Here is a 23,265-nt window from a genome sequence, read left to right on the forward strand (position 1 = left end):
AAAAGTCATTTCGGTCCGGGAACATTGACTAGCTCGAGAACTAGTTACCATCAAAGGTTGTCCTATTTGGCTTGATGCCCGAATTAGCCTGCTGCTGTCTTTAAGGTAATTGTCACTAAATTGTGCATTCCTATTTATTTTATTCGCTTATTTATACTCCCTTGTCTCCCGAGCCTCTGTGTGTTAAAGAAAAGGAAAGCCATTAGCATGGAATTGAAAATACGGAGACACGCCCACCTGGATTGGATGCAATTTTGGTCCGAACCACTCAACTGTCAAGACCACCATTAAAAAATCTTATAATCTTAAATCTTATAATCTTATATATCTTATAATATTTAATATAAGGAGATATCAAGGGAGAATATACCATCAAGGGTTCTCCTATTTCGCGATGACAGAGCAGGAATGCAGGTGGAGCACAAGCTTGATGCCCGAATTAGCCTGCTGCTGTCTTTAAGGTAATTGTCACTAAATTGCGCATTCCTATTTATTTTATTCATTTTGTGCTCCCGCTTATTTATACTCCCTTGTCTCCCAAGCTTCTGTGTGTTAAAGAAAAGGAAAGCCATTAACATGGAATTGAAAATAAGGAGACACGCCGAACTATATTGGATGCAATTTTGGTCCGAACCACTCAACTGTCAAGACCACCATTAAAAGATCTTATAATCTTATATATCTTATAATCTTTAATATAAGGAGATATCGGGGGAGAATATACCATCAAGGGTTCTCCTATTTGGCGATGACAGAGCAGGAATGCAGGTGGATCACAAGCTTGATGCCCGAATTAGCCTGCTGCTGTCTTTAAGGTAATTGTCAGGAAATTGTGCATTCCTATTTATTTTATTCATTTTGTGCTCCCGCTTATTTATACTCCCTTGTCTCCCAAGCTTCTGTGTGTTAAAGAAAAGGAAAGCCATTACCATGGAATTGAAAATAAGGAGACACGCTGAATTATATTGGATGCAATTTTGGTCCGAACCACTCAACTGTCAAGACCACATTAAAAGATCTTATATATCTTATAATCTTTAATATAAGGAGATATCGGGGGAGAATATACCATCAAGGGTTCTCCTATTTGGTGATGACAGAGCAAGAATGCAGGTGGATCACAAGCTTGATGCCTGAATTAACCTGCTGCTGTCTTTAAGGTAATTGTCACTAAATTGTGCATTCCTATTTATTTTATTCATTTTGTGTTCCCGCTTATTTATACTCCCTTGTCTGCCAAGCTTCTGTGTGTTAAAAAAAAGGAAAGCCATTAACATGGAATTGAAAATAAGGAGACACGCCGAACTATATTGGATGCAATTTTGGTCCGAACCACTCAACTGTCAAGACCACCATTAAAAGATCTTATAATCTTATATATCTTATAATCTTTAATATAAGAAGATATCGGGGGAGAATATACCATCAAGGGTTCTCCTATTTGGCGATGACAGAGCAGGAATGCAGGTGGATCACAAGCTTGATGCCTGAATTAGCCTGCTGCTGTCTTTAAGGTAATTGTCACTAAATTGTGCATTCCTATTTATTTTATTCATTTTGTGTTCCCGCTTATTTATACTCCCTTGTCTCCCAAGCTTCTGTGTGTTAAAGAAAAGGAAAGCCATTAACATGGAATTGAAAATAAGGAGACACGCCGAACTATATTGGATGCAATTTTGGTCCGAACCACTCAACTGTCAAGACCACCATTAAAAGATCTTATATATCTTATAATCTTTAATATAAGGAGATATCGGGGGAGAATATACCACCAAGGGTTCTCCTATTTGGTGATGACAGAGCAAGAATGCAGGTGGATCACAAGCTTGATGCCTGAATTAGCCTGCTGCTGTCTTTAAGGTAATTGTCACTAAATTGTGCATTCCTATTTATTTTATTCATTTTGTGTTCCCGCTTATTTATACTCCCTTGTCTCCCAAGCTTCTGTGTGTTAAAGAAAAGGAAAGCCATTAACATGGAATTGAAAATAAGGAGACACGCCGAACTATATTGGATGCAATTTAGGTCCGAACCACTCAACTGTCAAGACCACCATTAAAAGATCTTATAATCTTATATATCTTATAATCTTTAATATAAGGAGATATCGGGGAGAATATACCATCAAGGGTTCTCCTATTTCGCGATGACAGAGCAGGAATGCAGGTGGAGCACAAGCTTGATGCCCGAATTAGCCTGCTGCTGTCTTTAAGGTAATTGTCACTAAATTGTGCATTCCTATTTATTTTATTCATTTTGTGCTCCCGCTTATTTATACTCCCTTGTCTCCCAAGCTTCTGTGTGTTAAAGAAAAGGAAAGCCATTAACATGGAATTGAAAATAAGGAGACACGCCGAACTATATTGGATGCAATTTAGGTCCGAACCACTCAACTGTCTAGACCACCATTAAAAGATCTTATAATCTTATATATCTTATAATCTTTAATATAAGGAGATATCGGGGGAGAATATACCATCAAGGGTTCTCCTATTTGGTGATGACAGAGCAGGAATGCAGGTGGATCACAAGCTTGATGCCTGAATTAGCCTGCTGCTGTCTTTAAGGTAATTGTCACGAAATTGTGCATTCCTATTTATTTTATTCATTTTGTGCTCCCGCTTATTTATACTCCCTTAACTCCTTATTTGTACAATATTGTATTTTTGTATATTTGTATTTGTATAATATATATTTGTATATAATGTTTGTATTTGTTTAATAAACTCAAACAAAAAACAGACTGTGTATATATATTTATACTGTTTATTCTGTATATTTTGTATTTTCATTTTAATTTCGAGTATCTGTTTGATCATACCTGGCAATAAACAATTTCTGATTCTTAGATACAGTAATGAATGCTAATGCTAATGAATGCTAGCAGGTTCATGAAGTTTGCGCACGATTAAATCGTAGATGTGGGAGGAAAAGAGGTTATCCTTCCGGAATACCTTGGGACAATATTGTACAATGTATGCATGCCTAGTCACACTGAGGAAAAATAATATTGTTTTTACATTTCATTATGTCTCCCAGTCTCAGCGTGACAACCGCTCTACTGTCGAGATCATCATTAAGGATAACGATTATTGAATGTGAAAGAATACAGGTCTTGGATTCTGTAGGGTTTTTTTTCTTTTAAATACGCGGGTTGGTTCCGGCATAAATTAGGTATAAGTTCCGACTTACACGGAACAGAACCTGCTCGTAACTCGAGGACCACCTGTATGTTTTATTGTTGGCCCTGCTGCTGGATGCTGTCATGTGCTACATCAATATTATATTTAGTCACTAAGGAAAGACTACTAGGGCACTCAGAGGAAGAAGAGGAATTGAGCACAAATGGTACCTACAGGCATCTCATTGGCCGTCACCTACAAGGGAAATAAACAAAAGATTTAGGGTAACTGAGTGACATACGATACTAAAATGTGGGTTTTCAGAAAGCATAATATGTCATATTAACTCATGTAAACACATTGGCTGTATTGCAGCTTTGATACACAAAATTACAATAACTGTAGTAGGCCTGCACAGAGGTCGAGTGGTTAGCGCGCAGGCCTCACAGCTTGGAAACCCAAGTTCAATCCCACCCACGGCCATCTCTGTGTGGAGTTTGCATGTTCTCCCCGTGCATGCGTGGGTTTTTTTCCGGGTACTCCGGTTTCCTCCAGGGGTGCTGGAGCCTATCCCAGCTGTCTTGGGGCGAGAGGCGGGGTACACCCTGGACTGGTGGCCAGCCAATCACAGGGCACATATAGACAAACAACCATTCACACTCACTGAAATTATCATTCGGCTAAAATATTTAATCACAAATTAATCACATTTTGTACATAGTTAACTCATAATTAATCACAGACAGAAATACTTTTTTTCTACAATCAGTAAGGATGTACGAATGTGAGTGTGAATGGTTGTTTGTCTATATGTGCCCTGTGATTGGCTGGCCACCAGTCCAGGGTGTACCCCGCCTCTCGCCCGAAGACAGCTGGGATAGGCTCCAGCAACCCCCGCAACCCTTGTGAGGATAAGCGGTAGAAAATGAATGAATGAATGTTATTGTTGCAAAATAAACAAGTAGTTGTGCACCAAAAACTTCAATATACTTGAGAGTAGGGCTGCACGGCAGTTAAGTGGTTAGCGCCCAGACTTCACAGCTTGGAGACCCCAGTTCAATTCCACCCTCTGCCATCTCTGTGTGGAGTTTGCATGTTCTCCCCGTGCATGTGTGGGTTTTCTCCGGGTACTCCGGTTTCCTCCCACATTCCAAAATTAGGTTACCCGAAGACAGCTGGGATAGGCTCCAGCACCCCCCGTGACCCTCGTGAGGATAAGCGGTAGAATTTGAATGAATAAATGAATACTTGAGAGTAGTCAGTATACATCTTAGTACATATTAGTAGAGTACAAGCCTTTCAAGCCTGACGCTGACTACTCTAAAGTCCCCCCAAATTTAATTCCTACATCAAAACCCCCTTGAGAAAACATAATTCCATATCATAATAATAAAGCTCACCTCCTCCACATCATTATCCAGGGCCACAAACGCCAAAGGTTCCGACAGGCTGCTGTTGGTCGCGATGGTCGTTCCCACCGGGGAGCCTTCTAGAACAAAGCCATGGTAGCTGCTCTCCAGGAAGTACGGCGCCTGGTTGTTCTCGTCCAGCACTTCAATTTGGAGGCTGGCAAATGCTGGCAGCGGGTGTCCATTGTCCTGCTCTGCCTGCACATAGAACACAACTAGTTATGGGCTTGCTCAGTAATGCAAGCCCATATTGTTATTCCTTGTGGTGTTTAGCTATTCTTATATCTTAATCTTCCCATTTTTGCGCGCGTAATGCGGCCAAAACCGCAAGAAGGACCCCCACACATGTTACACCGCCGGAATCGTGACGCTCGGGACTACAGCGGTATTTATTTTTTGGAACATCTTGTGTTAACTATGGCGACGCTATAAACCAAAACGTGCAAAAATGAGCCACTAGATTAGGTACAACTGTTCTATTTTTAGAACAGCTACATTCCAGAGAAAACGAGAATTTACAGACTTTTCACAGCCTTGTAGCTCAGCCATACAGCCGTGATTTACGGCTCATTTTTTTAGATAAACTTCTCAACTCTCTCTGTGGCTAAATGCTAATTGCTAGTATGTTAGCATTTAAGCTAATTTACTCATGTCTAAAGGCAAATACACACATGGCATGATGTAGGGAAGTTATAGGACAACCTTGGCACTTTCTAAATTTGAGGCCTTCTTGGTAGGTGCTAGCATGATGATTGTTAGCATGTTAGCATTTAAGCTAATTTACTCATGTCTAAAGGCAAATACACACGTGGCATGATTTGGGGACGCTATGGGACTGCCCCAAACTTTTCGGGACCTGAGGCTGTCTCGCTAGGTGCGAGCTTGGTAGCCGTTAGCATGTTAGCATTTAAGCTAATTTACTAATGTCTAAAGGCAAATAGACACATGGCATGATGTAGGGAGGTTATAGGACAACCTTGGCACTTTCTAAACTTGAGGCCCTCTTGCTAGGTGCTAGCATGATGACTGTTAGCATGTTAGCATTTAAGCTAATTTACTCATGTCTAAAGGCAAATACACACGTGGCATGATGTGGGGACACTATGGGACTGCCCCAAACTTTTCGGGACCTGAGGCTGTCTCGCTAGGTGCTAGCTTGGTAGCCGTTAGCATGTTAGCATTTAAGCTAATTTACTAATGTCTAAAGGCAAATAGACACATGGCATGATGTGGGGACACGATGGGACTGCATCAACCTTTTCGGTACTTGAGGCGTTCTTGCTAGGTGCTAGCTTGGTAGCCGTTAGCATGTTAGCATTTAAGCTAATTTACTCATGTCTAAAGGCAAACAGACACATGGCATGATGTGGGGACACTATGGGACTGCATCAACCTTTTCGGTACTTGAGGCGTTCTTGCTAGGTGCTAGCATGGTAGCCGTTTGCACACCGGCCCCGAGGTTCACGGCACAGGTGGCAAGCCCATCAAAATTTCCACTGGAATTTTCTAGTTATTACTATAATCACACTGTGTTGCTGAAAGTCTTCTTTGTTCTTCAATCCCAGACGCAGATCCTGCTGCAGAGGCGCAAATACATACACTTGACATAAATAACATATTTTCTCTGGCAGCATCTGCTTGTTAGCAATATGATATGGCATACATAATTAACATATTATTGCCTTTTTTGAGTACATTGCGGATGGCGATGTAGACTCAAAGATCTAACAGAAAACATCTACTATTATATTGTGGGTTAATAATGCAGCAAAATCAATTATACATGACAAAAATGCATATTTAGAACATCACTGCATGAAGAGGAATTCAGCTACAGTATTTACAGAAAATGAACACAATTTATATTGTTTTATTAATGCTACGCCGATATTAATGTTCATTATTTTTGGGTAGTTTCCTCTTTCCTGTCGATGAATGAAGTGTCTTGTCACATGTTTATACACCAAAGACACTAGAAATGCTGCAAATGGCATCAATTAATAATAACTCAAGCTATCATTATAATTGTGAGTGGAGTTTGCATGTTATGTTTTGTCCATAGGTATGAATGTGAGTGTGAATGGTTGTTTGTCTATATGCGCCCTGTGATTGGCTGGCCACCAGTCCACAACTACTTGTTTATTTTGCAGCAATAACATTCATTCATTCATTCATTTTCTACCACATTTCCTCACGAGGGTCACAGGAGGTGCTGGAGCCTATCCCAGCTGTCTTCAGACGAGAGGCAGAGTACACCCTGGACTGGTGGCCAGCCAATCACAGGGCACATATAGACAAACAACCATTCACACTCACATTCATACCTATGGACAATTTGGAGTCGCTAATTAACCTAGCATGTTTTTGGAATGTGGGAGTAAAACCGGAGTTACCCGGAAAAAACGGGGAGAACATGCAAACTCCACACAGAGATGCCGAGTGTGAAATTGAACTCGGGTCTCCTAGCTGTGAGACCTGCATGCTAACCACTTGGTCACTGTGCAGTCCTATTAATTTCCTGTAAGCTACTATTTTATTAACAGGACAAAACAAATTTGCGTCTTGTTTGCGTCTGTTTTTCTTTCAATGAATCATCTATGCATTTTTTTGTCTTGCACTTATAATAATAATAATAGCAACCAAGTCATTTAAAGTTTTCCAATTTTCATTTCAATAGTGACAGAACGGTTCTCTCAAAAAGCCCTTAGACCAATATTGATTTTTAAAAAGTTGATGTTAGAAAACTCGACCATGCTTGACCAAATAGTGGTTATCATGTCATCATAAATTGCATTTCATAACGTTCATCTTGGGCGGCACGGCGGTCGAGTGGTTAGCGCGCAGACCTCACAGCTAGGAGACCAGGGTTCAATTCCACCCTTCACTCCTCTGTGTGGAGTTTGCATGTTCTCCCCGTGCATGCGTGGGTTTTCTCCGGGTACTCCGGTTTCCTCCCACATTCCAAAAACATGCTAGGTTAATTAGCGACTCCAAATTGTCCATAGGTATGAATGTGAGTGTGAATGGTTGTTTGTCTATATGTGCCCTGTGATTGGCTGGCTGGCCACCAGTCCAGGGTGTACCCCGCCTCTGGTCCAAAGACAGCTGGGATAGGCTCCAGCACCCCCGCGACCCCCGCGACTTTTCGGAACCTGAGGCTGTCTCGCTAGGTGCTAGCTTGGTAGCCATTAGCATGTTAGCATTTAAGCTAATTTACTAATGTCTAAAGGCAAATAGACACATGGCATGATGTGGGGACACGATGGGACTGCATCAACGTTTTCGGTACTTGAGGCGTTCTTGCTAGGTGCTAGCTTGGTAGCCGTTAGCATGTTAGCATTTAAGCTAATTTACTAATGTCTAAAGGCAAATAGACACATGGCATGATGTGGGGACACGATGGGACTGCATCAACCTTTTCGGTACTTGAGGCGTTCTTGCTAGGTGCTAGCTTGGTAGCCGTTAGCATGTTAGCATTTAAGCTAATTTACTAATGTCTAAAGGCAAATAGACACATGGCATGATGTGGGGACACGATGGGACTGCATCAACCTTTTCGGGACCTGAGGCTGTCTCGCTAGGTGCTAGCTTGGTAGCCGTTAGCATGTTAGCATTTAAGCTAATTTACTAATGTCTAAAGGCAAATAGACACATGGCATGATGTGGGGACACGATGGGACTGCATCAACCTTTTCGGTACTTGAGGCGTTCTTGCTAGGTGCTAGCTTGATAGCCGTTAGCATGTTAACATTTAAGCTAATTTACTAATGTCTAAAGGCAAATAGACACATGGCATGATGTGGGGACACGATGGGACTGCATCAACCTTTTCGGGACCTGAGGCTGTCTCGCTAGGTGCTAGCTTGGTAGCCATTAGCATGTTAGCATTTAAGCTAATTTACTCATGTCTAAAGGCAAATAGACACATGGCATGATGTGGGGACACGATGGGACTGCATCAACCTTTTCGGGACCTGAGGCTGTCTCGCTAGGTGCTAGCTTGGTAGCCGTTAGCATGTTAGCATTTAAGCTAATTTACTAATGTCTAAAGGCAAATAGACACATGGCATGATGTGGGGACACGATGGGACTGCATCAACCTTTTCGGTACTTGAGGCGTTCTTGCTAGGTGCTAGCTTGATAGCCGTTAGCATGTTAACATTTAAGCTAATTTACTAATGTCTAAAGGCAAATAGACACATGGCATGATGTGGGGACACGATGGGACTGCATCAACCTTTTCGGGACCTGAGGCTGTCTCGCTAGGTGCTAGCTTGGTAGCCATTAGCATGTTGGCATTTAAGCTAATTTACTCATGTCTAAAGGCAAATAGACACATGGCATGATGTGGGGACACGATGGGACTGCATCAACCTTTTCGGTACTTGAGGCGTTCTTGCTAGGTGCCAGCTTGCTAGCTGTTAGCATGTTAGCATTTAAGCTAATTTACTAATGTCTAAAGGCAAATAGACACATGGCTTGATGTGGGGACACGATGGGACTGCATCAACCTTTTCGGTACTTAACCTTATTAAAATCAATTTTAGATTTATTAGGACTCAAATCCCTGATAGCACCATTGGTTGTAGATGACTGTTATGTATACAAACACACAATTGTTTGCTTTTCCTAGCGGGGTGGGGTGGGGGGGTACTTTAAGTAGCATGATGACTGTTAGCATGTTAGCATTTAAGCTAATTTACTCATGTCCAAAGGCAAATACACACGTGGCATCATGTGGGGACACTAGTCTCCTCTCTTGAAGTTGTCAGAACAACATTGGGACTACTGAGCGGGAGGGTGTGAGCTTTCGTTCGAATGCTGTTTTCATTAGAACCATGTAGGGTGGAAAATGGGAGTTAAAGCTCCATAGTCTCTCTGCTGACCTTCACAACCAGATCGAATCTGCGGTACAGTTCCCTGTCGATGGGCTTCAGCAGCAGGAGCTCGGCCGTGCTTCTGTTCAAGCTGAAATATTCAACGTAGGAGTCTGGTTTGCCTGTAAGAAAGAGTATGAAAAAAAAGTTGAATTTAAAAATAGTTAATTGTTTTAAAAAATCATGAAATGTTCAAAAGTCAAGTGTCCAACAGAGAAAGAGAGAGCGACAGATAGAGGGAGGGAGGGCGAAGTGTTCTGCAGTTCTCCACAGGTGGGGATGCTCACACTCAAGACGTATGCGGTACTTTGGAATGCTGCATTGCTCTGCAGGGAAATCAAGAACTGGCAGCAGTGGCGTTAAGAGAGAGAGAGAGAGAGAAGCGCACATTCCTCAAGTGAGCGCTCCTGTTTGGCTGCTTTGTTGCATCCTTTACGGCTTGTATTTATGTGACCGCCTCTAAATGAAGGACACCGACCGCTAAGATTGGGTTCTGATTGTGGTTCCCTTTGCTCTGGTACACAAAGGCTGCACAGTAAAGAACGTATACATAAAAGTAGTGACATATTAATGTAACTGAAATATTCCAAACTAAAATACATGTGTTTATATTACATCAAAACCTGTTTATGACTTTCTAAATAGCGTTTCTATCATTAGAGTCTTGTAGATATGAAATAACACCCCTATAGTCACCTGTACAGGGCTATTATTCTTTGTTTACACCACATTGCGCACATGTTATACGCAGGTTATGGGATCATTAGGGACAAGTAAGAAGACAAAATAATATAATGTAATATATATGTAATATGTAATTTATGATGGGTTATGTAATTTATGTAAAAACATGCATCAGATGACAATTGAATGCATCCCATAATCAGTTCACAGTTCCACATGTCCAAAAGGAGTAGGAAGAAGCAAAGCTTATTAAATCCTACCCCTCCATCTGGTACTTTTACAATCAGTAACTGTTACATTTGTTCACTTCCTGCTTTCATAATATAGTTTTTTATTTGTTTTTATCACGTACTGAAGTACATGGTGAAAAACAAAACAAAACTTAACTTAAACTTAAACAGGAAGTGAACAAATGTAACAGTTACTGATTGTAAAAGTACCAGATGGAGGGGTAGGATTTTTTTTGTGACCTAAAAAATCAGTAACTGTTACATTTGTTCACCTCCTGCTTTCTTAATATAGTTTAAGTTTTGTTTTGTTTTTCATCATGTACTTCAGTACGTGATAAAAACAAATAAAAAACTATATTACAACTGTTACATTTGTTCACTTCCTGCTTTCCATAATACAGTTTTTTTTTTGTTTTTATCACGTACTGAAGTACAAGGTGATATGACCACACATTATGTCATTGTATGGTCATATCACCTCGTACTTCGGTACGATAAAAAAAAAACTTAAACTATATTAAGAAAGCAGGAAGTGAACAAATGTAACAGTTACTGATTTTTTTTAAGTCGTAGGAAAAATCCTACTCCTCCATCTGGTACTTTTACAATCAGTAACTGTTACATTTGTTCACTTCCTGCTTTCCTAATATATGTATGTATATATATATATATATATTTTTTTTTTAAATATATTTTTGGGGGGTAGAATATGCAACTGAAGTGAAGTGACCACAGCAAAAGAAGATAAAGAAAACACCCGCCGCCATCAATATTCGCTACATGAAGAAAGTCTGGCTCCGGAAAAAGACTCAGTTGGATAAAACCAGCTGCCTGGTCCCAATTTCCAGTCGTGACTCATGACTGGTTTTGGCAGACTTCAATTTGTCTCCGATTTGCATTTTCATTTTCCCAACAAGTCAAAAACATCACATCCACTCAGTCAATAAACAATCTTTGACACTGACCTAATCTTAACCAGCCAACCATACAAAACACACTTATGTTGACATTTTGGACTTATTAATGTCAATCAATAATTTGTCAGAAAAATACATTCATTGGAAAATGTCATGGAGACTGCAGCTTTGGCTGTAGGACAGGGGTATCAAACACGCGGCCCGCGGGCCAAATGTGGCCCGCAGGACACGACTTTGAGGCCCTCGCCGTTTGATTAATGTTCATGTTAAAGGTTAAATAACTGTTAATAGTTATCCTCCCTATCCGTGTGGAAGTGGTAAGTTTTTGGCTATTTAAGTTGAAAGGAAATAACTTGAAGGCTACCGTTTAGGTCGCTAGCTCTCTAGTTTGCGAGTTAGCATGTGTCTCAAGACCCTGCAGTTGCGCAATATGTTGTAAATAAAAAGAGTATAAATGTGACTATAGTCGTGTTTTGTCATGTCTACAGGGCTCTAATAATGCTTTGTTCATTTTAATCTGAAAAAAATAATTTGTCTACCCACCAACTATATGTGGTTTCTTAAGTTTTTATTATTTGACGTTTTATTATTATTATTATTATTATATTTATTTATTACTGATTGATTGATTTTCTTTATTCTTGATTTGTTTATTTATTTTTCATCTTATTTTGTGCAGAAAAATAAAAATGAAGATATTTGAGAACAGTGGAATGTTTTATCAGAGCTTTTATTGTAGAAAATCGGAACCAAAGCACTGAAAAAGTTTGTATATTTTTCAGTTTTTAATAATTTTTTTATTTTTTTAAAACCTGATGCGACCCAGCCTTGCCCAGACCCTAGCTCCAATGCCCCCCAGGTAAATTGAGTCTGAGACCCCTGCTGTATGGTATCATGTACCCAGAAAAAATTATTACGTTTGATTAATGTTCATGTTAAAGGTTAAATAACTGTTAATAGTTATCCTCCCTATCTGTGTGGAAGTGGTAAGTTTTTGGCTATTTAAGTTGAAAGGAAATAACTTGAAGGCTACCGTTTAGGTCGCTAGCTCTCTAGTTTGCGAGTTAGCATGTGTCCCATATCCTAGCTCCAGTGGCCCCCGGGTAAATTGAGTTTGAGACCCCTGCTGTAGGAGAATGACAAATCAAGATACATGAGTTCCACTTTTGAACCGAAATGTAAACATTGGCTTACTAATAGCAACAAAGCATCAAATAAGCATGAAACAGTGTCTGCTTATTCTATTCATTCAATGCTATTCAAAATAACGGCGTCGCTGCGAGGATGCAAGAGTTTCTTTTTTCTCCCCCCCCCCCCACTCTTCTTATATTTGTGACTCTGTCTCTCATAATCCTGCCTCAGACGTGGATTAGTTTCGGTGAGGGAGTGCAGGAAATGCAATCAAGTCCGTGTCAGGCATGTCAGTACATTTAGAGAGACTTTGGCAGTCAAGAAAATAAAGCTTTTTTTTTTATTTTTTTTATAGTTACTCAGAAGGTGATGAACTGTGCAATCGTGTGAACGCTGTGTGACTACCTGGTGGTCATCAAACCGAACATGAGTGAGAGTTATTTGCATCTTTGGGAGTAATGGAGGCTTTTCTTCCCTTTTGTGATGCAACACGATAGGAATTAATTCACATTGGCAAGCAGTGAACCTTACAAGGTTTACGTCCAACTATCAGCAACATATAGTAACTCAGATCTAGACTATGTAGCGTGGGTGTTTGTGTGATGTGGACCCACTTCCACTTCCACCATTAAAGGAGAACTGCACCGAATGTTCATAAATTAATTAATTGATCGCTGTCTTGTGGTTGACTATAGCCTATTATTAGTCAAATCAAATACTGCAATCATTCACACTCCTTATGTGGAACACGAATACATACTTATTGACCTTTTCTGTGCATTTTAATAAGAGAAAACTTGCACGGTGGACAAGTGGTTAGCACGCAGGCCTCACAGCTAGAAGACCCGAGTTCAATTCCACCCTCTGCCATCTCTGTGTGGAGTTTTCATGTTCTCCCCGTGCATGCGTGGGTACTCTGGTTTCCTCCCACATTCCAAAAACATGCTATGTTAATTGGTGACTCCATAGGTTAATTAACTCAAATTAACTCCATAGTTAATTGGCGATACCATAGGTATGAATGTGAGTGTGAGCCAAAGATATTTTATATATTATGTAAATAAAACAGGGCTGCACGGCGGTCCTGTGGTTAGCTATTATGACATGATAACAAAAACCGCTTGAGTGGTTAGCGCGCAGACCTCACAGCTTGGAGACCCGGGTTCAATCCCGCACTCGGTCATCTCTGTGTGGAGTTTGCATGTTCTCCCCGTGCATGCGTGGGTTTTCTCCGGGTACTCCGGTTTCCTCCCACATTCCAAAAACATGCTAGGTTTAATTGGTGACTCCATAGGTGAATTAACTCCAATTAACTCCATAGTTAATTGGCAATACCAAAGGTAAGAATGTGAGTGTGAGCCAAATAGTATATGTTATATATTATATAAATAAAAAATGGGCTGCACGGCGGTCGTGTGGTTAGCTATGATGACATGATAACAAAAACAGCTTGAGTGGTTAGCACACAGAACTCACAGCTAGGAGACCCGGGTTCAATTCCACCCTTGGCCATCTCTGTGTGGAGTTTGCACTTTTTCCCCGTGCATGTGTGGGTTTTCTCCAGGCACTCCGGTTTCCTCCCACAAAACATGCTAGGTTAATTAGCGACTCCAAATTGTCCACAGGTATGAATGTGAGTGTGAATGGTTGTTTGTCTATATGTGCCCTGTGATTGGCTGGCCACCAGTCCAGGGTGTACCCCGTGCCTCTCGCCCCAAGACAGCTGGGATAAGCTCCAGCACCCCCACAACCCTTGTGAGGATAAGCGGTATAAAATGAATGAAGTGGTTAGCGCGTGGCCACGCAGTTAGGGGACCCAAGTTTGATTCCACATCTCTGTGGAGTTTGCATGTTCTCCCCAGTTTTCTGCGGGTACTCCGGTTTCCTCCCACATTCCAAAAACATGCTAGGTTAATTAGCGACTCCAAATTGTCCATAGGTATGAATGTGAGTGTGAATGGTTGTTTGTCTATATGTGCCCTGTGATTGGCTGGCGACCGATCCAGCTGGGATAGGCTCTAGTAGAAAATCTGTTAGAAAATGAATGTACTTTGTCAGTGCATTGAAATCATTGTTTGTGGCCCACAGAAACAAAGACAAAGTGTTATTATCCACCTTGAGACTCTTTCTCTAAAACCTAATCATCATGATAGAAATCTCGAGGTAAAAATGCACTCAGATCGGATCTTTAAACATCAGCAGCTTTTTACCACCTAAAACACCAAAATCAAGGGACTAGTGTCTAAGCCAGATTTAGAGAGACTAATCCTTGTCTTTGTCTCCAACAGGCTAGACGACTGTAACACATCCGGCTCTCCAGTCGAGCTGTGAAAGCAGCTGCAGGTCATGCAGAATGCTGCTACTCGAGTCCTGACTAAAAACCAGGAAATATGATCATATTAATCCAGGGTTTATATCTCCGCACCGGCTTCCTGTCGTTCAGAGAACAGACTTTAAAACAGCTCTGTCTGGTCATGGTCTTGCGGTCTTAACCATCTCAAGAAGCTTTTATACAATGGAACCTTGGTTAGCGTCCAACTCTAACAGAAACAGATGTTAACCGAATCAATTATTCAATCATTTTCTATATTCATTTTCTGTGTGGTAATAACTATAAAAGCAATCTTCACTCGCTAAATGTACTGCAAAGGATAATTCATAATGCCGCCTACAGAGAACATACTACTACATACTACTACTACAAATACTTCAACTTACTGATATAGTTCATCTTCAAACAGTTTCGGTACGCGACTAAAAATTAAAAATTAAAAATTTTAAAAAAATTTTAAAAATTTTAAAAATTTTAAAAATTTTAAAAAATTAAAAACATTTAAAAACATTTGAAATGTAAAATAATTTTTTTATAAAATTTTTTTAAATAAAAAACAAACAAAAAAATTATTAAACTATATTAGGAAAGCAGGAAGTGAACAAATGTAACAGTTACTGATTGTAAAGTGAACCCTCGAGCGTGAGTACTTTAGTAATGGCTTAATACTAATAACTTTTAGTCAAGATAAGTCACCTCATACTTCGGTACGTGACAAAAATTTAATTAAATTAAATTAACACAATTAAAAAACAATTAAAAAAATAAAAAACAATTTAAAAAAACAATTAAATTAAATTAAAAACAATTAAATTAAATTAAAAAAACAATTAAATTATATTATGAAAGCAGGAAGTGAACAAATGTAACAGTTACTGATTGTAAAAGTACCAGATGGAGGGGTAGGATTTAATAAGCTTTGCTTCTTCCTACTCCTTTTGGACATGTGGAACTGTGAACTGATTATGGGATGCATTCAATTGTAATCTGATGCGTGTTCAAATGAAATAAAACCATTACCATTACCATTACCACATTACCCCCAGAGTTCATATTTTATATGCAGTATTTCAAGCCCCAGAATTTTTTTTTTTTTATTGCACATACCGATGAGGATGGAGTACAGAATCCCAGGTCTGTCTGACGGAGGCTGGATGTTCCTGTCTTGATCCTGAGCTTGTATGGGTGGGGTCACATTGAGTGGGTTCACCTTATTCTGCAGAGAATTAAGTATTAAGTGGATTTAGCACAATTGAAGAATGATGCAGGTTCATTATATTCAACTTAAAAGAACATTGTTAAAAGAAGGTTGGTAGTCACGTAGTCCCCCCCACCCCCCCCCAAAAAAAAAAATCAAACTCTGCTTCTTTATACGCCATGTCAGACATGTTGAATTGTGCAGGTGTAGTCATGTGATGTATTAAAGATGGCCACGACCGTAAAAAAAATGTGACAAGTGAAGTGGTTTTCAATCTTGACTAAACATGCATGTCTTAAAGACTCCTCTTTAAATCAGTCGCCCCCCCACCCCCCCATCTCAAATGCACTCAGCACAATATAGGAAACCACAATAATTAAATGGTCCGACAATAATGATGACTTATATTGGTGCAATATGCTGATCCGTGTGCAATCCCGGCAGCAATTGAGATGGAAGAAATCCACAATCACTAGAGCAGTAAAGCACCGCGCCAAGGAGGGCGGCCATATTTCCAATGTGTATCAACACATCTACTGTGATCATATACGTTGGCTGGAATACAGCACTCTGGCGAGTAAGTTACACAAGCCGTTATTATGTGTGTGTGTGTGTGTGTGTGTGTGTAAGTGGCATAAACTGAAATGGAAAGAGCGGTTGATAAACATGCAAAGCATAGCAGGACAGCGCGGCGTGCAAAAAAACACGGCCGTGGTTGCGCATTCATAGTTGGTGCTCAGCTGCTTGGAGACGGCCACGATGCATCCCCTTGGACATCCTGCAACTGCCGCCTGATATGTTATGTAAATAAACCGCAAAAGCAAGCATAATAGAGTACACGGCTTCCGACTGTAGTATTATAAAGTGGAGTAAATGAGCTAAAACTAAATAAACAAATACCATTTCTGATGTTGATGTGTTGTTAAATGCTATTACAACATTGGTTCTGTTGCTGCTGTGTTGTTATGTACTTGTTAATCAATGATTATGTTTTACTTTCGACTTTCTGATGTGCTCCAAATTTCTTATTAATGTAAAAAAGTTGTTATACTATATACACAGGTGGTCAACATTCTGTGTTTTTATGTACCTCTGCGTGCACTTTAAAATGTTTCTACTCAAATGTAGTTGTGAAACTCATGCACGTTGCCGTACTATTGTTTACTGTTGTGTATAGCACAGTGTGCTCCTTACTGCTATTACAACATTGGTTCTGTTGCTGCTGTGTTGTAATGTACTTGTTAATCAATGATTATGTTTTACTTTTGACTTTCTGATGTGCTCCAAATTTCTTATTAATGTAAAAAAGTTGTGGTCAACATTCAGTGTTTTTGTGTACCTCTGCATGCACTTTAAAATGTTTCTACTCAACTGTTGCCGTAAAACTCATACGTGATGTCGTATTATTGTTTACTGTTGTGTATAATGCTGTGTGCTCCTTACTGCTATTACAACATTGGTTCTGTTGCTGCTGTGTTGTAATGTACTTGTTAATGAATGATCACGTTTTACTTTCGACTTTCTGATGTGCTCCAAAATCTTTATTAACGTAAAATAGTTGTTATATATACACGAGTGGTCAACATTCGGTGTTTTTGTGTACCTCTGCATGCACTTTAAAATGTTTCTACTCAACTGTTGGTGTGAAACTCATGCATGTTGCCGTATTATTATTTACTGTTGTGTATAGTGCTGTGTGCTCCTTACTGCTATTACAACATTGGTTCTGTTGCTGCTGTGTTGTAATGTACTTGTTAATGAATGATCACGTTTTACTTTCGACTTTCTGATGTGCTCCAAAATCTTTATTAACGTAAAATAGTTGTTATATATACACGAGTGGTCAACATTCGGTGTTTTTGTGTACCTCTGCATGCGCTTTAAAATTTTTCTACTCAACTGTTGGTGTGAAACTCATGCATGTTGCCGTATTATTGTTTACTGTTGTGTATAGCACATTGTGCTCCTTACTGCTATTACAACATTGGTTCTGTTGCTGCTGTGTTGTAATGTACTTGTTAATCAATGATTATGTTTTACTTTTGACTTTCTGATGTGCTCCAAATTTCTTATTAATGTAAAAAAGTTGTGGTCAACATTCAGTGTTTTTGTGTACCTCTGCATGCACTTTAAAATGTTTCTATTCAACTGTTGCCGTAAAACTCATACGTGATGTCGTATTATTGTTTACTGTCGTGTATAGCGCATTGTGCTCCTTACTGCTACTACAACATTGGTTCTGTTGCTGCTGTGTTGTAATGTACTTGTTAATGAATGATCACGTTTTACTTTCGACTTTCTGATGTGCTCCAAAATCTTTATTAACGTAAAATAGTTGTTATATATACACGAGTGGTCAACATTCGGTGTTTTTGTGTACCTCTGCATGCACTTTAAAATTTTTCTACTCAACTGTTGGTGAGAAACTCATGCATGTTGCCGTATTATTATTTACTGTTGTGTATAGTGCTGTGTGCTCCTTACTGCTATTACAACATTGGTTCTGTTGCTGCTGTGTTGTAATGTACTTGTTAATGAATGATCACGTTTTACTTTCGACTTTCTGATGTGCTCCAAAATCTTTATTAACGTAAAATAGTTGTTATATATACACGAGTGGTCAACATTCGGTGTTTTTGTGTACCTCTGCATGCGCTTTAAAATTTTTCTACTCAACTGTTGGTGTGAAACTCATGCATGTTGCCGTATTATTGTTTACTGTTGTGTATAGCGCATTGTGCTCCTTACTGCTATTACAACATTGGTTCTGTTGCTGCTGTGTTGTAATGTACTTGTTAATAAATGATCACGTTTTACTTTCGACTTTCTGATGTGCTCCAAAATCTTTATTAACGTAAAATAGTCGTTATATATACATGAGTGGTCAACATTCGGTGTTTTTATGTACCTCTGCATGCGCTTTAAAATTTTTCTACTCAACTGTTGGTGTGAAACTCATGCATGTTGCCGTATTATTGTTTACTGTTGTGTATAGCGCATTGTGCTCCTTACTGCTATTACAACATTGGTTCTGTTGCTGCTGTGTTGTAATGTACTTGTTAATGAATGATCACGTTTTACTTTCGACTTTCTGATGTGCTCCAAAATCTTTATTAACGTAAAATAGTCGTTATATATACACGAGTGGTCAACATTCGGTGTTTTTGTGTACCTCTGCATGCGCTTTAAAATTTTTCTACTCAACTGTTGGTGTGAAACTCATGCATGTTGCCGTATTATTGTTTACTGTTGTGTATAGCGCATTGTGCTCCTTACTGCTATTACAACATTGGTTCTGTTGCTGCTGTGTTGTGTAATATACAACATCCAACATCCTTATTAACGTAAAAAAAGTTGTTTTTTTTTCATGAGAACATGCAAACTCCACACAGAGATGGCCGAGGGTGGAATTGAAACCTGGTTTCCTAGCTGTGAGGTCTGTGTGCTAACCACTAGACTACCGTGCCGCTAACACTATGTTTATATATGTCTTAATTACCATATACTGGATTTTACATTGTCAAGTCTCACGTCTTTAGTACGCAAAAAAAAAAATAATACAATGCAATGAATGCATTTCCACAGTGCTGCAGCCATCAATGGTCTGCATGCTGTTTGGTGCATCTTGTATTTGACAATTGTGACACATGACAGAGAGTTGTTTACTCAACTTCTTCATTCATCTTATTGTTGCTTGCAGCCATCATTTTTTTTTTTTTTTTTTTTTTAGGAGCAGCAGAGGCAGCAGCGTGTTTGAAGTGCGTGCGTGAACGTGGCCTGACATTCAACACCTAAATGACAAGCACGGTGCTGCGTGTGTGTTTAAAGTCGAGAGAGTGAACAGTTAATGCTGGCTCAAAGGCCCCAAGGTTGTCATATCTTATTAGTCTGATTAGGACTCAAAAAAAAAAAAAAAAAAAAAACGGTAACAGATCCTTGACTCTTCTCCTCGCTTCACCTCTCTGCCTCTCTTTCACCCCAGCAACAGCGACTCTTTTGCCTTTTATCCCTCTCGTTTGGACTCGTGGCTCTTTTATCACATAGGGGGAACTTTTTGTACAGACAAGGACCAGAACCTTCATTAGGCACAATCTAGTCACGTACAATACGGGGGCTGTATGGAGCTTTGGCGCTTTTAGGATTTTTGCATGTAAACAGTCAACAAAATGTTGGATCTTAAGGAGGTTCTAATTAGACTTCAAAATGCATTTTGAGTAAGCAAAATGCACGGTGGACGAGTGGTTAGCACAGAGACCTCACAGCATTGGAGACCCGGGTTCGATACCACTCTCGTGAATCTCTGTGTGGAGTTTACATGTTCTCCCCGTACATGCGTGGGTTTTCTCCGGGTACTCCGGTTTCCTCCCACATTCCAAAAAACAAGCTAGGCTAACATGCTAATTAGCGACTCAAAATTGTCCATAGGTATGAATGTGAGTGTGAATGGTTGTTTGTCTATAAGTGCCCTGTGATTGGCTGGCCACCAGTGCAGGGTGTACCCCGCCTCCCGCCCTGAAGACAGCTGGGATAGGCTCCAGCACCCCCCGCGACACTCGTGAAAATGAATGAATGAATGAATAAAAATGGCTGCTGGAATGTAAATACATATACTGCATATATAGCTACAGTACTACAGTAAGAGTATTGTGCCGCATCAACCAGACAATACACTACCAATGTATGATGCAGAATATTAACCAACTACTATGCAAGCTCAAAAGACTCAGTAAGTGGTATGAATGTGAGTGTGAATGGTTGTTTGTCTATATGTGCCCTGTGATTGGCTGGCCACCAGTTCAGGGTGTACCCCGCCTCTCGCCCAAAGACAATGTGGGATAGGCTCCAGCACCCCCGCGACCGGCACAATGCCGGCCTGACAAAGATCGATGGATACTAGATAGTTCACTCTTTTGTACCATCCTACGTGTTCCCCTGATTTAAATCCAATTAAGAACATTTGGGGATGAATAGCAAAGGGAAGTTTACAAAAATGAACATCAGTTCTAGACAGCGGATGCCCGCCGTGAAGCCAACCTCACCATCTGGAGCAACATTCCCACGAGGCCCCGAGAAACACCGACATCAAGCATACTAAATCTATTTGTTTTGGTGATTAACAAGAATGGTGCAGGTACTCGTTTCTGAGTTCTATGGGAGTTTTCCAACAGTATATTTTAATTTAATAGTTGGCTCCAAGCGGACCAATCACAAGCCACGTTTACATGGACTCAAATATTCCAATTCCATTCGGATTATTTGCTCAAACGGAAAGAATGTAACCTTTGTATACACCTCATTCCGAAAGAAAAGTTCCAATCTGAATGAATATATAATCGGATTCCCAGGGGTGGAATATTCCTTTCCCCAATCCGATTGAGGTATCTTGGAATTGAACTCGGATCTCTTAGCTGTGAGGCTAGGCCCGATTCACAAAGTTTTTAATGTAATTTGAATATTTTGGTAAAAATCTGTCATTTTTAATTGGAATAACTATATACTCGGCTGCACGGCGGTCGAGTGGTTAGCGCGCAGACCTCACAGCTAGGAGACAAGGGTTCAATCCCACCCTCGGCCATCTCTGTGTGGAGTTTGCATGTTCTCCCCGTGCATGCGTGGGTTTTCTCCGGGTACTCCGGTTTCCTCCCACATTCCAAAAACATGCTAGGTTAATTAGCGACTCCAAATTGTCCATAGGTATGAATGTGAGTGTGAATGGTTGTTTGTCTATATGTGCCCTGTGATTGGCTGGCTGGCCACCAGTCCAGGGTGTACCCCGCCTCTGGTCCAAAGACAGCTGGGATAGGCTCCAGCACCCCCGCGACCCTCGTGAGGATAAGCGGTAGAAAATGAATGAATGAATGAATGTATTGCAGTATTTGATTTGACTAATAATAGGCTATAGTAAACCACAAGACAGCGATCAATGAATTAATTTATGAATTTTTGAAACTTAATGACTGTATTATGGACTGAGTGGTTAGTGCGCAGGCCGCACTGCTAGGAGACCCGAGTTCGATTCCACCTAAAGTGGTATCAGTAAGTCTGTGATGGTGTTCATTTAAGCAGAATGCATCACTGTAGCCTAAAGATAAGAACTCAAACAATATCCCACTCATAGATTCATTACAGCGACAAGCCTCAAGAGTTTTTTTTTTTGTCTTGGTTGCCGGAGCAACACTGTTCAGAGACTCAACGCCCACAGGCAGAAAACTGTGGGCTTCAAAACAGCTGCAAAATGATCATTTTGTTCATAAAGAAATTTGATGGTGACAGAGTAACAGAGTAAGTCTACAAGCTGAACTTCCTGGTTTAGAATACTGGTACTCCAGATACTCCAAATATAAAACGATCATGAACGTACAGCAACCCCTCATTTTAAAAGCCATTTTGGGGAAAACGTAAAAAATAAATAGTATTTAGAATTTTTTTTTAATGCATGCTAGGTTAATCGGCGACTCCGAATTGTCCATAAGTATGAATGTGAGTGTGAATGGTTGTTTGTCTATATGTGCCCTGTGATTGGCTGGCCACCAGTCCAGTTGGGATAGGCTCCAGCACCCCTGCGACAGAATAAGCGGTATGGTAATGGTTTTATTTCATTTGAAAATGCATCAGATTACAATTGAATGCATCACATAATCAGTTCACAGTTCCACATGTCCGAAAGGAGTAGGAAGAAGCAAAGCTTATTAAATCCTACCCCTCCATCTGGTACTTTTACAATCAGAAACTGTTACATTTGTTCACTTCCTGCTTTCCTACTATAGTTTAATAAGTTTTTAATTTAATTTAATTGTTTTTTAATTTAATTGTTTTTTTAATTTAATTGTTTTTAATTTAATTGTTTTTTAATTTGATTGTTAATTTAATTTAATTTAATTTTTGTCACGTACCAAAGTACGAGGTGACTTATCTTTACTAAAAGTTGTTCGTATTAAGTCATTACCAAAGTACTCACGCTCAAGGGTTGAATTTACAATCAGTAACTGTTACATTTGTTCACTTCCTGCTTTCCAAATATAATTTAATTCTTAAATTAAATTAAATTAAATTAAATTAAATTAAATTAAATTAAATTAAATTAAATTAAATTAAATTAAATTAAATTAAATTAAATTAAATTAAATTAAATTAAATTAAATTAAAACATCTTCATCCTTGTATTTAGCAAACATCAACTGCTTGTATTGTTTCTTGAATTGGCTCATCGTTGTGCATTGTTTGAGGGTCTTACTCAATCCATTCCATAGTTTGATTCCACATACTGAAATGCTATGGCTTTTTAGCGTAGTCCTAGCATAGAAGTGTTTCAAATGTACTTCTTCCCTGAGATCATATTTCTCCTCTCTTGTAGAGAAGTATTGG

At 39.6% G+C, this 23,265-nt stretch overlaps 1 protein-coding gene across 1 annotated transcript in view; it reads right to left on the reverse strand.

The window, feature by feature from the left end:
- Positions 1-23,265, reverse strand: part of LOC131109833 (protocadherin-15-like) — a 184,547-nt gene that overhangs the window by 95,256 nt on the left and 66,026 nt on the right. Inside the window, exons 11-13 of the mRNA XM_078788842.1 lie at positions 15,810-15,918; positions 9,418-9,530; positions 4,523-4,729 (exon numbers count right to left, since the gene is read on the reverse strand). Of these exons, the coding sequence (XP_078644968.1) occupies positions 4,523-4,729; positions 9,418-9,530; positions 15,810-15,918 (429 nt within the window). The remainder of the gene's footprint in view (positions 1-4,522; positions 4,730-9,417; positions 9,531-15,809; positions 15,919-23,265) is intronic.

The sequence above is a fragment of the Doryrhamphus excisus genome, unplaced genomic scaffold (assembly GCF_037039965.1).
Source record: "Doryrhamphus excisus strain RoL-2023G ecotype Guam unplaced genomic scaffold, RoL_Dexc_Guam_v1.1 HiC_scaffold_24, whole genome shotgun sequence".
Taxonomy (NCBI): domain Eukaryota; kingdom Metazoa; phylum Chordata; class Actinopteri; order Syngnathiformes; family Syngnathidae; genus Doryrhamphus; species Doryrhamphus excisus.